The sequence below is a fragment of the Lagopus muta genome, chromosome 1, assembly GCF_023343835.1.
Source record: "Lagopus muta isolate bLagMut1 chromosome 1, bLagMut1 primary, whole genome shotgun sequence".
Classification (NCBI taxonomy): Eukaryota; Metazoa; Chordata; class Aves; order Galliformes; family Phasianidae; genus Lagopus; species Lagopus muta.
The window spans coordinates 187,148,187-187,161,938 of NC_064433.1; the positions used below are offsets into that span (position 1 = coordinate 187,148,187).

General features: G+C 46.4%; 1 protein-coding gene across 3 annotated transcripts in view; it reads left to right on the top strand.

Moving 5' to 3' along the window:
* ME3 (malic enzyme 3) overlaps positions 1–13,752 on the top strand; it is a 120,664-nt gene that overhangs the window by 97,953 nt on the left and 8,959 nt on the right. For all 3 annotated transcript variants that reach the window (XR_007375929.1, XM_048940116.1, XM_048940129.1), the window contains exons 9-14: positions 9,357–9,454; positions 10,114–10,227; positions 10,794–10,899; positions 11,432–11,574; positions 12,464–12,637; positions 13,257–13,355. Coding sequence is in view for 2 of the 3 variants with exons in the window: in XM_048940116.1 (XP_048796073.1) it covers positions 9,357–9,454; positions 10,114–10,227; positions 10,794–10,899; positions 11,432–11,574; positions 12,464–12,637; positions 13,257–13,355 (734 nt within the window). In the remaining variant the exon portion in view is untranslated. The remainder of the gene's footprint in view (positions 1–9,356; positions 9,455–10,113; positions 10,228–10,793; positions 10,900–11,431; positions 11,575–12,463; positions 12,638–13,256; positions 13,356–13,752) is intronic.

Genomic DNA, 13,752 nt, shown 5'->3' on the forward strand with positions numbered 1-13,752 from the left:
GGGGAAAATGGATCATGTGCTTCAGGTTATTAAGATAACTTACAGAGTCCCATTAATTTTCTTATAATCTATCTAAAACAATACTGACATTCTAGCAGTTACACAAGCCTTCCAGTTTCCAGGTGGTCATTAGCTGATCCTGGCAACGTTCCTCTATTGTTATCTTCCCCATTTCGTGCAGAAATGATAAGGTAAAACCAGTTTCTTTCCTGACTGTGGATACTAACGCCAGGGTAATCTGAGAACATCCCTAGAGTGCTTAACACTGCTCTATCATCACCAAAGAGCAATGACACCATCACAGCTGGGGTTAGAAGCAGCATCTCTCCCAGGCCACGGGAGGCTCAGCTGTCAGCAGAATTACTGAAGTGTGCAGAGACATGCAGGTGGTACATTGGTGGCATTCCTGCCTGGTGCTCACTTTGCTTCAAACCACTGGAAGTTGTGTTTGCCCATCCAACAGAGACAGCAACTTCCCAAGTGACAAAAATAACCAGTTCTTCTGGGAGTGAGACTTGGATTGTGGGAATATGGTGTGGTTGGGTGTGTGGGTTGAATGTGTCCCATTCAAAAACACTTTCATGAAGAGCGTTTAGATGCAGAGTTTAAACATTTCATAGAAGGTGAGGCATATATTCCTGTATGAGCAGACTTGCTATTTGTTCTTGCTACCCAGAAAGGCTTTCAGTGGAGAGAGAAGCACTGAGAAACAGAATATAGGGCATACATTTTTGAATGGAAGTTTTGAATGAAAGTGCCAAGAACTCAAACTTTCTAGCAGATGAACAGAGGAACCCCAGAATATGAAGCAGACAGTGCAAAAGCTTATTTTGCATTAGTTGCTCTCTATGTGGGTGAAAGAGAACTCATCAGTTTAACTGATGTTAATGATGATGAGTTAATGAGAGTCCAGGTGATGAGGCAGATCTGTGGGGCTGGATGTAGGCTTCTTGAGGGAACAGTAGGATTTTACATCTTACTAAAGCCCCTTGTATTCTCAGATAAAGCATCTGGCTGGCACTGGTTTCACAGTAGTAGGTATGGAAAGAAATCCTCCTGATCCTTTGAGCTGATACACAACGAGTCAGGGGAAGCAAGGCACTGCTTCAGGTTTTTTTATGGAGCTGTCAGAAAGAAAAGGGAACACTGAGGCATGGTTAGGAATGAGTTCTGGGGGACCTTTAGGAAGGTGATACAACTTGGATCTGCTCAGTTAACTGCCTTGGAGTCATGTCAGACATTAATGGACTTGAATTTGGATGAGTCTGTTTCACCCACACTAATTTACCACTCTGTATCCTCAGCTGATAAGAGAAAGGCAGCCAGTGCCCTTCTCTCTCTTACACCCTCCTGTTCTTTGTTTTTCCTTCAGGCTCTCTCTTTTCTAACATGCTGGTGTTTCATGACTTGCAAAAAAAAAAAAAAAGCAAACTGTGCTTTAAATGATTAATGAGAATTATGCAAAGCCTTGCATTTATTTTGCTCAAGTCAGACAGGAGCAGACCTCCTGAAGCTTGAATAATCCCAGCTTCTGAGCTGGCACTGTATATTTTCACTTAAAAACACCTCTTAGGTGCAAGCAGTGCAAGGTAAATCAGGCCTGAGCTGTACTAATTGAAGGCCTCATGCATTGGTTTGTGGGACTGTGAATATAGTGTGCCAATACCCACCCACAGAGGCAAGATGTGGGAAGAAAAGATAAATTACACCACTTCATCTCCCTTAGGCCTCCCTCTTGCTGTCCCAGGGCCTTACACAAACAGAAAGCAGTTTAAAATATTAAAGCCTAATTTTTTTTATATTTGGTCACACAAACGACTGGATTGCCAAATCTATCGTAACCCAGCAGAGTCACAATGATTCAGACCCTTCCCAGCTCAACCCAGCCCAAGCCTGCTGATGCTGACTGGGACACCTGCCAGGTACCACAAATAGGGACGAGGTGATTGCTTTCATTCTGAAAGCCTGAGGGCTAGCAGGAGCTGGCCTGCAGTGCCTGCACACAAGGGCTCCCCATTAAGGAAGAGGTTCTCCTTCCTCTGTGGGGTGATGACATCAGTCCTTTCCCAGCTCTGCCTGGGTTCATGCAAGGGGCAACAGCTTCAATTTCAGCTATGTGGGAGAAAATTGATTGTCCCTTCTCCCCGATTCCCTGTGAAGTACCAGGGCAGGCAATGCAGCACATGTGAAATTGGAGGGATGTGAGACTGCTTTGAATCCTGCTCTTTGTGCTCCTTTTGTTACTTTGCTCTGCTAAACTGTGCCCAGCTCTAAACAGAAGGTAGGCAACTGAAAACTGTTACAGAAGTGCCAAGCCCTGTGAAACCCTGAGGCATCCTCTGCTTTCCTGCTTCATACAGGAAGTTAATAAAACCATTTAACAGTTCAATTTGGATTGCACTTCTAGACATCATCCAGTCCAACCCCTCAAAGTTAGGTCCAACTTTGACTTTAGGTCAGGTTTGCCTGGCCTGATGAGTTCCAGTATCACCATGGATGGAGATTTGAGATGCCTGAACTATTCCATTCTGTTCTATTCTATTCTATTCTATTCTATTCTATTCTATTCTATTCTATTCTATTCTATTCTATTCTATTCTATTCTACTCTACTCTACTCTACTCTACTCTACTCTACTCTACTCTACTCTATTCTACTCCTATTCTATTCTATTCTATTCTATTCTATTCTATTCTATTCTATTCTATTCTATTCTATTCTATTCTTCCATTCCATTCCATTCCATTCCATTCCATTCCATTCCATTCCATTCCATTCCATTCCATTCCATTCTTTTTGAGCTACCTATTCCAAAGTTTATGTATCTTCATTGTGCATTGTTCCCCTAAAATCTAACCGTCGTTTCCCTAGGTGCAAACTTGTGTTCATTGCTCCTCATCCTCTTGCTGTGCATTTCTAAGAATCTGACCCTGCCTTCTCTACATCCTCCCAGGAGGTGGATTTAGACAGAAATCAGATGCCCTCTTTTATTCTCTTCCAGCTTAATAAAACTCAGTCACGTTGGACATTAGGAGAAACTTTTTCTCTCAGAGGGTGGTCAGGCACTGGAATGGCTGCCCAGGGAGGTGGTGGAGTCGCCATCCCTGGCAGTGTTCAAGAGGCGCCTGGATGAGGAGCTGCGAGAGATGGTTTAGTGCTTGTGGTACTGATAGGAATGGCAGGGTGGTTGGACTGGGTGATCTTGCAGGTTGTTTCCAACCTTGTGATTCAGTGATTCTGTGATTCTGTGATTCTGATGGCCCTCCTCTGGGCAGGGCTGATTGAGTCGTGCAAACAAGCATGAACTCTGTCAGGGAAGGTTCAGGTTAGATTTTAGAAAAAGTTTCTTTTCAGACAGAGTGGTGAGGCATTGGCACAAGCTGCCCAGTGGCAGAGTCACCATCCCTGGAGGTGTTCAAGAGCCATGGAGATGTGGCACTGAGGGACATGGTGAGTGGGTATGGTGTGCATGGGTTGATGGTTGGACCAGATGATTTTAGAGGTCTTTTCCAACCTTAATGTCCCTCCACAACTAGAGGGATCTACAAGCTGTGCACAGCAGTGACTTCTTCCCAGAGAACTTCTCAATCTTTTCCCACTCATAGGAGCAATGGTTCCCCTTTGTTGTTGGAACACAGAATAATAGAATGGCTTAGGTTGGAAGGGACCTCAAAGATCATCCACTTCCAACCCTTCTGCTGCAGGCAGGGCTGCCAACCACCAGATCAGGCACTAGATCAGGATGCCCATCTAACCTGGTCTTGAATTTAGTATCTCTTAACCTTCTAAGCACCCCATAGCATCAGCCTTCCAGGACCGTTCAGGCAGCAGTGCCTCAGCCTGGAGGAACATTGCTCACTACTGTACCTGAGGTTGAGAACAGGCTGATGTTCCAGCAGTGCAAATGTGAGCAACTTCAAAGATCTGGGCCCATTTTGCACATTTCCTTGTGTTTTGAGAAGCTGGGCTAGTTTCTGGCAAGGCAAAGACAAATTTCAGCAGATTAAAATGTCGCAGTATCTTACTTTGTTGTTTCAGCTGGCATGGAAAATGCATCAGTAATTATCACAGGAAACTAAGGAGGGGGGAGCACAATAGGAAGGGAGCATTGGATGAAGTTTTGATGCAGAACAAAGCAGACTGTGTCCTGTCAGGCAGCTCCAGAGCAGCACGCTCCCCCCATGGGGGTTCACCCAGCCTGAAGATAGAGATGAAGATGTTCTCAGTCCTCTGGGGGCTCACCACTGCCAAGGCCTTTTGGACCTGCTGTGCTCTGCAGCAGAAGAGGCTCCTGTATCTTCCCTTGCTGCTACTACATTAACTATTCAAGGGCCAGCTCCAAGACTTTTGTCTGAATAACAAAACCATAGAATCATAGAATCACAAAGGTTGGAAAAGACCAGTTAGATAGTCTTGTACGACCATCAGCTCATCACCACCATGCCCACTAACCACATCCCTCAGTGCCACATCTCCGCAGTTCATGAACACCTCCACAGATGGTGACTCCACCACCTTTCTGGACGGCCTGTTCCAGTGTCTCACCACTCTTTCTCAGAAGAAATGTTTCCTGCTATCCAACCCGAATCTCTCCTGGCACAACTTACGGCCGTTACCTCTCATCCTAAGGCCATTATCTTTCATCCCAAATCACTCGTTGTCTGCAAAACAAGCCAGATCAGAACAGTCCAAACTCCTGGGTAGGAATGGACTTCAGTGCCTTGGGCTTTGTAATGCAGGGCCCTAAAGATCTGGCCCTTATGTTACATTATTTTGAGGATTGTGACTTTTCACCCTTACCACCCTCTCCAGAGATGTGGGTCAACAGTATCCAAGATCTGTTCATGGAGGATGTGAATTATTTCCCTGAGCACTGATGCTTTGCATTTCACTGCTGTTCTCAATGACTTGCTCCATGCCATTTCTAGGTTTATTTTCTTAATGTCTTGCAGAGACCCTGTGGGAGAAGGATAACAATAGCCAGCAGACATGAGGGTGAAACACTGAGCTGCAAATGCTTCAACAGCTTTTTGCTTCAGCTTTGTTGTATTTGACTTTTTATTATGCATTTGGAGTGCATCTGGACAATCTCTGCTCTGCTTTCCAAAAACAAGCTGAATGATCATGTGAACCAGGATTTGGAAAAGCTCTGTGCTTCCTCTGCATCCATACATTTAAATATATTTTCTTGGCTGCCCTTCACTGGAGCTGTTGAATGGGTGTTTGCTGTTGCCTGGGCCCTAACACTTGGCATGGTTTTAATGGCAGAAACATAAGCAGGCAGAGCAAGGGTAAAAATGGGAAGATGGGGCTGAATTTGGCCATCCTTTCCATCACTGTAAAGCCATCCACAGAGATGCCAGAAGGAGAAATGGGCAGCAGTGTGGCTGCTTACTGCTATCACTTAGGGATATGCTTTAGTGGTACGGTGATGGGTTGTTAGTTGACTACATAGCATCTATTCCATTACCTTAGTGGTCTTTTCCAACTGTAATGATTCTATGATTCTGCGATCGCTTCTTCTGCCAAATGCCTGGGTTCAGCCCAGAGCCCAAGCACATGATGCCTTGGCATCAGCACTTGGCAGCACTTTTCCCATTGCACCTGTGCCACTTCTGTACGCTGCCCCTGCTCTGGAGGCAGGATAACATCACCAGGTGCTTCTGCCTTTTCCATCTCTGCTGAGCTGCGGAGCAAATCCTTTCCTCCAGTTTGCACCAGTGCAGCTCCACTGACATCTATGGGGCTAGTTCTGCCTTACATTAGAACAAGCAGAAAATCAGCCTCAGGAGAGGGGTTCTTTAATGCTGACAATATTTTCAGCATGCCTGAGTGTCAGAGATAAATTCCTACTGTGAAAGCCATTTTCCTGAATGCACCACAGTTTCAGATGCTCTTTCCTTTGCTGGCCTTGTTTGTCTGGAGTCCCCAGAGAGATTCCTGAGGGCTGCTTGCTGGCCTGTGATATAGAGCAGATCACCCACTGAGCCTCACACAGACAGGATGCTTTGTGAGCATTTTCCTCTGTGTGCCCTTCTCTATCTCACATCACATACAGACCAGCCAAGCTGGCTCTTGCTAATTACTTGAGGAAGCAGTTTTCTGCAATAGCAGGATTCAATCTCTTTGAAAGACAGATTGACTGATGTGTTGAAGGCTACTTGGTTTTCTCTTGCCACAACTTGTAGTGATGGGTTGTTTTTTTTTTTCCACATCTCGCTTTGTGGTCTTTTTGGAATTGAAGCACTGTGATTGCTTGGATATTAGGAAACATTTCTTCTCAGAAAGAGTGGTAAGGCATTGGCACAGGATGCCCAGGGAGGTGGTGGAGTTCCTGGAGAGGTTTAAGACATGTGGAGATGTGGCACTGAGGAACACTGTCGCTGGACACAGTGGGGATGGGCTGATGGTTGGACTGCATGATCTTAGAGGTCTTTTCCAACCTTAATGATTCAACCTTATGGTTAGCCAACTCCTTATGCAAACCAGCTGTGCACTCGCCTGCATAGAGATGCTTCTATTGTTACATACTCAGAAATTGTAATTACCAAAGACAAATATTGAGCTGAGGCCAAGATACTGTAACTTTGTTACTTGAGTAACGGGGCTGAGATGCAGTTTGGAAGATGTGGCAGGACTGGAAGCACAATGGGGGGAGAGAGAGGGAGGATTAGGAAGAGTAGAGCTTAGGAGAGCCCTGCTGTTGGTCTCTCTGCAGTGTATGCACAGGGGACAAGCAAAGGCACACCCTCTCCCACCAGGCTCCCCAACATACAGCTGAAGCAGTGTCCACTGTACACCTTGCTTCTCAAATCCCGGCATGGAGCACCTTTAAAAGGACACTTTACTGTGAGGGTGGTGAGACACTGGAACAGGTTGCCCAGTGAGGTTGTGAATGCCTCCTCCCTGGAAGCATTCAAGGCCAGGCTGGATGGGGCTGTGAGCAACCTGGTCTAGAGGAGAAATGTCCCTGCCTACAGCAGGGGGTTGGAACTACATGATCTTCAGGGTCCCTTCCAACCCAAGCCATTGGATGATTCTTTGACAGAGAGTATCTTTCCTGGAAGTCCCACCAACATTTTCCTGCTGTTTAAATGGTTTTGCCAATACCATTTGTCCCTTCTCAGCAATCACAAAGTTGAAAGCAATTTTCCCTGTGTCAGAACCAAAAGAAACAAAATATTTCTCCAGTTATGCTTCTTGCTTTTAAATGCTTTCCAGGCATCTGTTGCTGCTCACGCTTTGACCTGACACACTGCTGCATTCTGATTGTTCCACTCTTGGACTTTTTCCTCTGATCACCCACACAGCGATTTGGGGATTTCTGTTCGAAGTGAGCCTGGGATACAGTGTATGAGCATGCATGAGTGTGTTCACATCCTCATAGATATCTCAAGCTTGGTATTGCTGAGAGCTGTGGGACCCTGATCTTTCCCCTCTTCTTTGCTGTTCAGCCTGCCAGAGTGGGTTATCTTGTCTCTGAAAACAGTGGGGACACAGACAGTGCTGGGATGCACTAAGTGAAGCTCTGGCACAAGTTGCCAAAGAGGTGATGAGTGCCCCATCCTTGGAGACACCCAAGGTCAGCTGGATGGGGCTCTGAGCACCTGATGGAGCTGCAGTGTCCCTGTTCATTGCAGGGGGTTGCACTGTATGATCTTTAAGGGTCCCTTCCAATCCAAATGATTCTGAGACTTCGTCAGACTTCAGGTCTGCTTTAGCATGGGTCCAGCCCTGTTTCTTCAGGGAGTCCCACCTCTAGCAGTGGCACGACAGAAGCTGAGCATTTCTGCTGATGGCAGACCCTCCAGAATCTGGAGAATGAGCACAGAGACACCCAGAAAAAAAGCAAAATCTAAGAACTATGCCATTATCTGTTGTTCCTATTAATTCCTTGGCCGCTCACTGTTTTCTCCTGCAGTCTTTCTACTCAGATGGCATGGCATTTTACCAGGTGGATATGTCACTGTACACTGGTGGATATGTCACTGTACATATGGCTTAATGAGGCAGGGAAAGCAAGAGGAAATTCCTCGTGTACATCCTTCAGTCATCTGAGTTGGCAATCGTTAATATTGAAGCAGCAGAGCACTCTGTGACAGGTTCCCTCCCCATCATCTCCTTTTTTTAATTGGACCCAGCTGGTCTAAGCCTGGAAATAAACTGTTTTCTGAGCTAACAAAAGGACCTCATCCTTAGTGCTGAAGCAAGTTTCAGTGAAAGAGGTTTAAGAAACCACAGTCTGTAACATTAAACCATGAGATTAGTTCATTGTATGTCTGACACACGGATGCTTGCAGTGCCCTCACAAATAAGAGATAACGCTGCTGCCGTTCTGCACCTGGCTGCCTGTGTGTGACACCATGGTGCCGTCGTTTGCTACAAGGATGCGGCCATTGCCACCTCTGCTAAAGCAGAGTCACTGTTAGGTAGCAGCTGTGACCCCTTTTTGGAGTGCTGAACTGAGCTATAAAAGCAAAACTTTGGGGATGATGGTACCGACAAAAACTTCTGGATTTTCTGTGCAGCTTAATGCAAAATTACTCATGTCAATAGAAATTACTGCTCCTCCAGAATAACTGTGCTCCCAATAGGTTTTGTGTTTACGTGGAAATAATGAGAGAGAAAATCTTTACCCACTGCCGTGACGTACCAGTAAATTTCTGCTTCGGCTGTGGCACTAAAGAAAAGGAGCAGGTAGAGCTCATTTTCTCGAATCTCAACAGATGCAGCAGCACCATCTGCTGGTTTCACTGCTCACGGTCATGCTTTGCTCCTGAGCTGCTCTCCTTTTGCTCCCAGCTGCTGGCTGATTAAAAACCTGATTAAATGGCCAGGATAATAGGAAACACTGGAAGACCGGTGAAAGCAGGTTTCTTAGCCTGAAAGGCACCAGCAGTGCCTGAAGTCTCACTAGCCTGTGCCTTACTTGAATTCTTGTTGTGCCTTCACCTGGGATAGGACATTAGATTAACACTACACGTGAACACTGCTACTTGGAAATGCTAATGCTCAGAAGACATCTGCAGGGCAGGAGAATACTGGTTTCCCAGAGTCAAAGAGACACTGAGTCTCAGATAGAAAATAATGCCAAACACCCAGAGATTTAAGAGCACAGTTCCTTCCACAAGGCTTGTAACAGCTATCAGTATCATCCCTGGAGGTGTTCAGGGCCAGGTTGGATGGGGCTCTGGGCAGTGTGGACTAGTATTAAATGTGGAGGTTGGTGGCCCTGCCTGCTTGATGTTGGAGCTTGATGATCCTTGAGGTCCCTTCCAACTCAAAACATTCTATGGTTCTGTCAGTAGGATGGGGAATCCTTCGCCAAGATGACCCTCACAGTTTTCTCTTTTCAGGCACTGCTTCTGTTGCAGTCGCTGGCCTCTTTGCAGCTTTAAGGATCACAAAGAACAAGCTCTCCGACCATAAGTTTGTCTTCCAGGGAGCTGGAGAGGTAAGGATGTTCTTGAGTTTGCTCCTAAATACCATCTAATTAAAATTAAGTGAGAAATAAAGTTAACCAGGGAACACCCTACAAGGTTTGGCTTCCCAAAGACAAAGCAGAGAAACAGGATTTTTGTCACTGGTCAGGAGTGGGCCCACTGGTGGACTTCGATGCTGCACAGAAGTTGTCAGCATTCAAGTGGTATGGATGCTGCAAGGCTGCCCATGTGTCAACAGGACTTTAAGTACTCCAAGGGAAATCCCTTATGAGGCACCATGAGGCTGGCTTGGGCCCTCAGGGTTTGTATTTAAGGTAATACAGACCCTCTTGAACGACTTAGTCAAAAGGAGTTAGACTTAAAGAACTGTAAGAACATGACCTCAATTTATGCAGTCAGTTGCACTGCCTCCAGAGCATAAGTCAGAGTGCCTGTCTGGTGCTTTGCACAAAGAGAGAGGAGGAAGAAAAACCTAAAGCTTGGACTGTGCACTTGGTTCAGCTCCTAGCTCAGCAGTTTCCCACCTGCAGGCCTATGGACAATATGTACAAGAGCAGAAATTTTCCCTGCTCTAAGTGGTGCTGGGGGATGACCCAACACATCTTTTGTTTAAAATCTTCTCCCATAAGATGCTGATACCGCAATTAAATGATTATTTACTGTATTCCAGGCTGCGATGGGCATAGCTCACCTCATCCTCATGGCCATGGAGAAGGAAGGAATTTCACGAGCAGATGCCATCAAAAAAATATGGATGGTGGACTCCAAGGGACTGATAGTCAAGGTAAATTCATCTCCAAAGCTATCCTCCACTTCCTCAGCACCTCCTGCAAGTTAAAGAGAGGCCAGAGCAGGCAGACACCTTGAACCCTGCTCAGCTCTGGCACAAAGGCTGTGGTTTCACGGGTGTCAGCAGAGCTGTTCCTGCTCAGAGAGCTGGATCTCATGGTAACAGCATGAGCAGCACTGGCTGTCCCAAAGGCAGCACTTTGGTATAGACCTCTGAAGTTGTAGGATGATGTCTCAGTGGCATCAAACTCAAGTAATGCTGGAAGTTGTGCATGTCACTTATATGGGACATCACAACAGCTTGGTGATCCAGCCTGGACCAGCCCTGCTCTGCCCTCCCTGGCTCTTCATAGAGTCATTAAGATTGGAAAAGACCACTAAGATCATCTTGTCCAACCATCAACCCATCATCACCATGCCCACTAACCCATGTCCTTGGGGCACCTGCCCCCATCCCTACTTAGAAGAAGGGCAGGAAGGTGAAATGAACTGGTGAGTTACTCCGTTATCTTTCTACCTATTGCCAAACCCTAAAGTTCGATTCCTTTTTTTCCCTTGCAGGGCAGGAGCCATCTGAACCACGAGAAAGAAATGTTTGCCCAGGACCATCCCAGTGTGAACACACTAGAAGAGGTTGTGCAGAAAGTGAAGCCGACAGCAATTATAGGTGGAGTTCCCTTAACACGACCTTTTCATGTTGGTTCAATTTTTAGGAGAGTTCCTATCTTTCTTCCAGGGCCTCCTTTTGTTCTCAGAGTCAAAATGCAATAAGTTATTGGGTTTCTTTTGCCCATAGTTGAATTCTCCACATCGTTCCCTTCAGCCGTGGGATGGAGTCTTCCCCTCTGTAAAAGCCCTCCCAGATGGGCTGCAAATGGAGGTGCCACTGCATCAGAATCTGGGGCCCAGGCAAGCAGGGCAGGATGAGGACAACAGGCAGCTCAGGCAGGACTTTGTGAGGCAAAGCACTGAGCCCAAGCACTGCCTCCACTTCCCTACCTGGAGGAGCAAAGGGGCTTCAGTTTGAGACAGGCTTTTGATTTCTTCAGAACATAACAAAGAAACATTTGCACCTGCATCTCTAGAAATGGATCCTGGCTCTCTCCCATGGTTCATTAAGTATAAGAGGCATTCAGGAGGGATCGGTCCAATGCTCTGATGTCAGAAAGCACCAGCTCACTCTGCTGCTGTTGTTTTAGGTGTCGCAGCCATTGCAGGAGCTTTCACTGAGAAGATTTTGAAGGACATGGCAGCTTTCAACGAGAGGCCCATCGTGTTTGCCCTGAGCAACCCCACGAGTAAAGCAGAGTGCACAGCAGAGCAGTGCTATCGCCTCACTGAGGTACCAGGTCACAGCACAGGATGGGTGCTCCAGGCATGCTGCTGATATGGCTGTACCAAGGAGACCATAGGGGGCATGGTGGGAGGACAAGTGGCAGTAGGTATAAGGAGAACAAAGAGAGATTCAAGCTGGTCATAAAGAAAAACGTTCAGACTGTGAGGAGAAGGAGCAGGGGGCAGAGAGCTCACGTAGTCTGTGTCCTTGCAGATTTTCAGCTCCAGGCTGGATAAAGCCCTGAGCACTATTCCAACCTCACAGCTGACCCTGCCATAAGTTTGGACTATAGATATCCTTAGTGTCCCCATCAGCCTGAATTACATTGTGAGCCTACACATTGTGAGCCTATAAAGCTGTCTGAGATGCCCTTGTCCCTCAGACTACTGTCCCCTGCACTTTGCCACCATATCTGTTTGTGTAACAGCTCTGTCAGCCAACTCATGCTCAGTAGCACTGAAGAGCTGTCACAATAATTGATTTGGGGTGAGATAGAAGGCCTTGTCTCATTCTCCCCTATGCCCCCACTGCCACCTGCTGCTTCTTTGTCTCAGTGCTGCTGGCTGGGGTAGTTACACAGCCCCCAGATCTTCACCCCATACATAAATCCCTCTACTCCATATATGGTTGATAGCAATAGGACGAAAGACACTTTCTCAGCAACTGCAGAGAAGTTGGGCAGTGCAAACACCTGCTCAGTGCTCAGTGGCCTCGTTCATGACTTTATGTGTGGCTCTGGGACCAGACCTTCCTAAGTATCAATGGCGAGGGATGGCTTTCCTACAGATTTGTCTACCTGATCGCTGGAGTTTTCTTGAGTACACACCATGGGGAGCAGCAGAAATATAAAATGGCCCTTCTGAATTTTCATGCGTCTTTCTCTCTCTTTGTTCAGGGCCGGGGAATATTTGCCAGTGGGAGTCCATTCTCAAAGGTTACCCTGCCCAATGGTCAGACCTTCTTCCCTGGCCAAGGAAACAATGCCTACGTCTTCCCAGGAGTGGCGCTGGGAGTCATAGCCTGTGGAGTCCGGCACATCTCTGATGACATCTTCCTCATCACAGCACAGGTTTCCAACGGGCTAATGACCACTTTTTAAAAAAGCTATAAGGGGCACATGCACCTATTTGAGGGCAATTCGAGAAATCGGCCTGGGGAAATTGCACAGCATCAGAAAAAAAGCCATAGCTGTTCCTAGTCTCAAAAAAGTTCATGCTTCCTTGCATCTTGCATCTACAAGTGACAATAAGGTTCCCCTCATTGCATTATCCACACGCCATCCCCACAGCTGCGCCCCTTTTTAGGAGCTTTACCCAGGGAGTCTCTCCTTGAAGATCTCCAAAAGCCACTGGGACACAGTGCTGGGCACTCTGCCCTGGGTATCCCTGCTGAAGGAGGGGTTGGAGCAGATGGCCTCCGCAGACCCATCTTCTGATCTCAATCAGTCTGTGATTCTGTTTATTACCTGCCCAGGCACAGCATTTCCATCATCCTGGGCTCCAGTTTTAAGTCTATACTGAAGTGCATAACACATGTATTTTGAATAGTTTTGCAGGTTATGTTCCTGCAGGTTATGTTCCAGCCCCAGCTCCTTTGCTGCTTAGGTTTCAACCATGTCTTGTATAATCCTAACAAAAGTGGCACATGCTTGAGACCACCTCTATAACCTGCCTTCCTCTTGTTTCTAGTCTATTGCTGCTGAGGTGACAGAGCAGAATCTTGCAGAGGGAAGACTCTATCCCCCCTTGAACAGCATCAGAGAGGTATCTTTCAAAATCGCTGTCAAAGTAAGTGCTCATTTATTTTCACTGTGATAAAGAGGGCAGGACCAGCCCTGGCACTGTTATTGTTTTGTGTTTTCTTTAATCCATCTTATTCTGTAGCCTAAAGCAATGTTTCTCAGGAATTCTTCCAGACAGAATTACTGCTTTGATCTCTTCTTTCATTAAAACCCACATTTGAAAAGTACCTCTTGATTCTGGATGCCTCACAGTTCTCAAATATCTCCTTCTTTGCTTGGAGCTGTGAGACTTCTCAGCACTTGAAAAATCAGGTTTAGGATTGACATCAAACATGAAGCAAGTTGCCAGAAGATTCTGGCAACTCCTTTTGAATTTGATAGAGACCTAAGCACCTAAATATTCGTTCAGATCTAGGCTTGTTATCTAATGATGGGATTTGTGC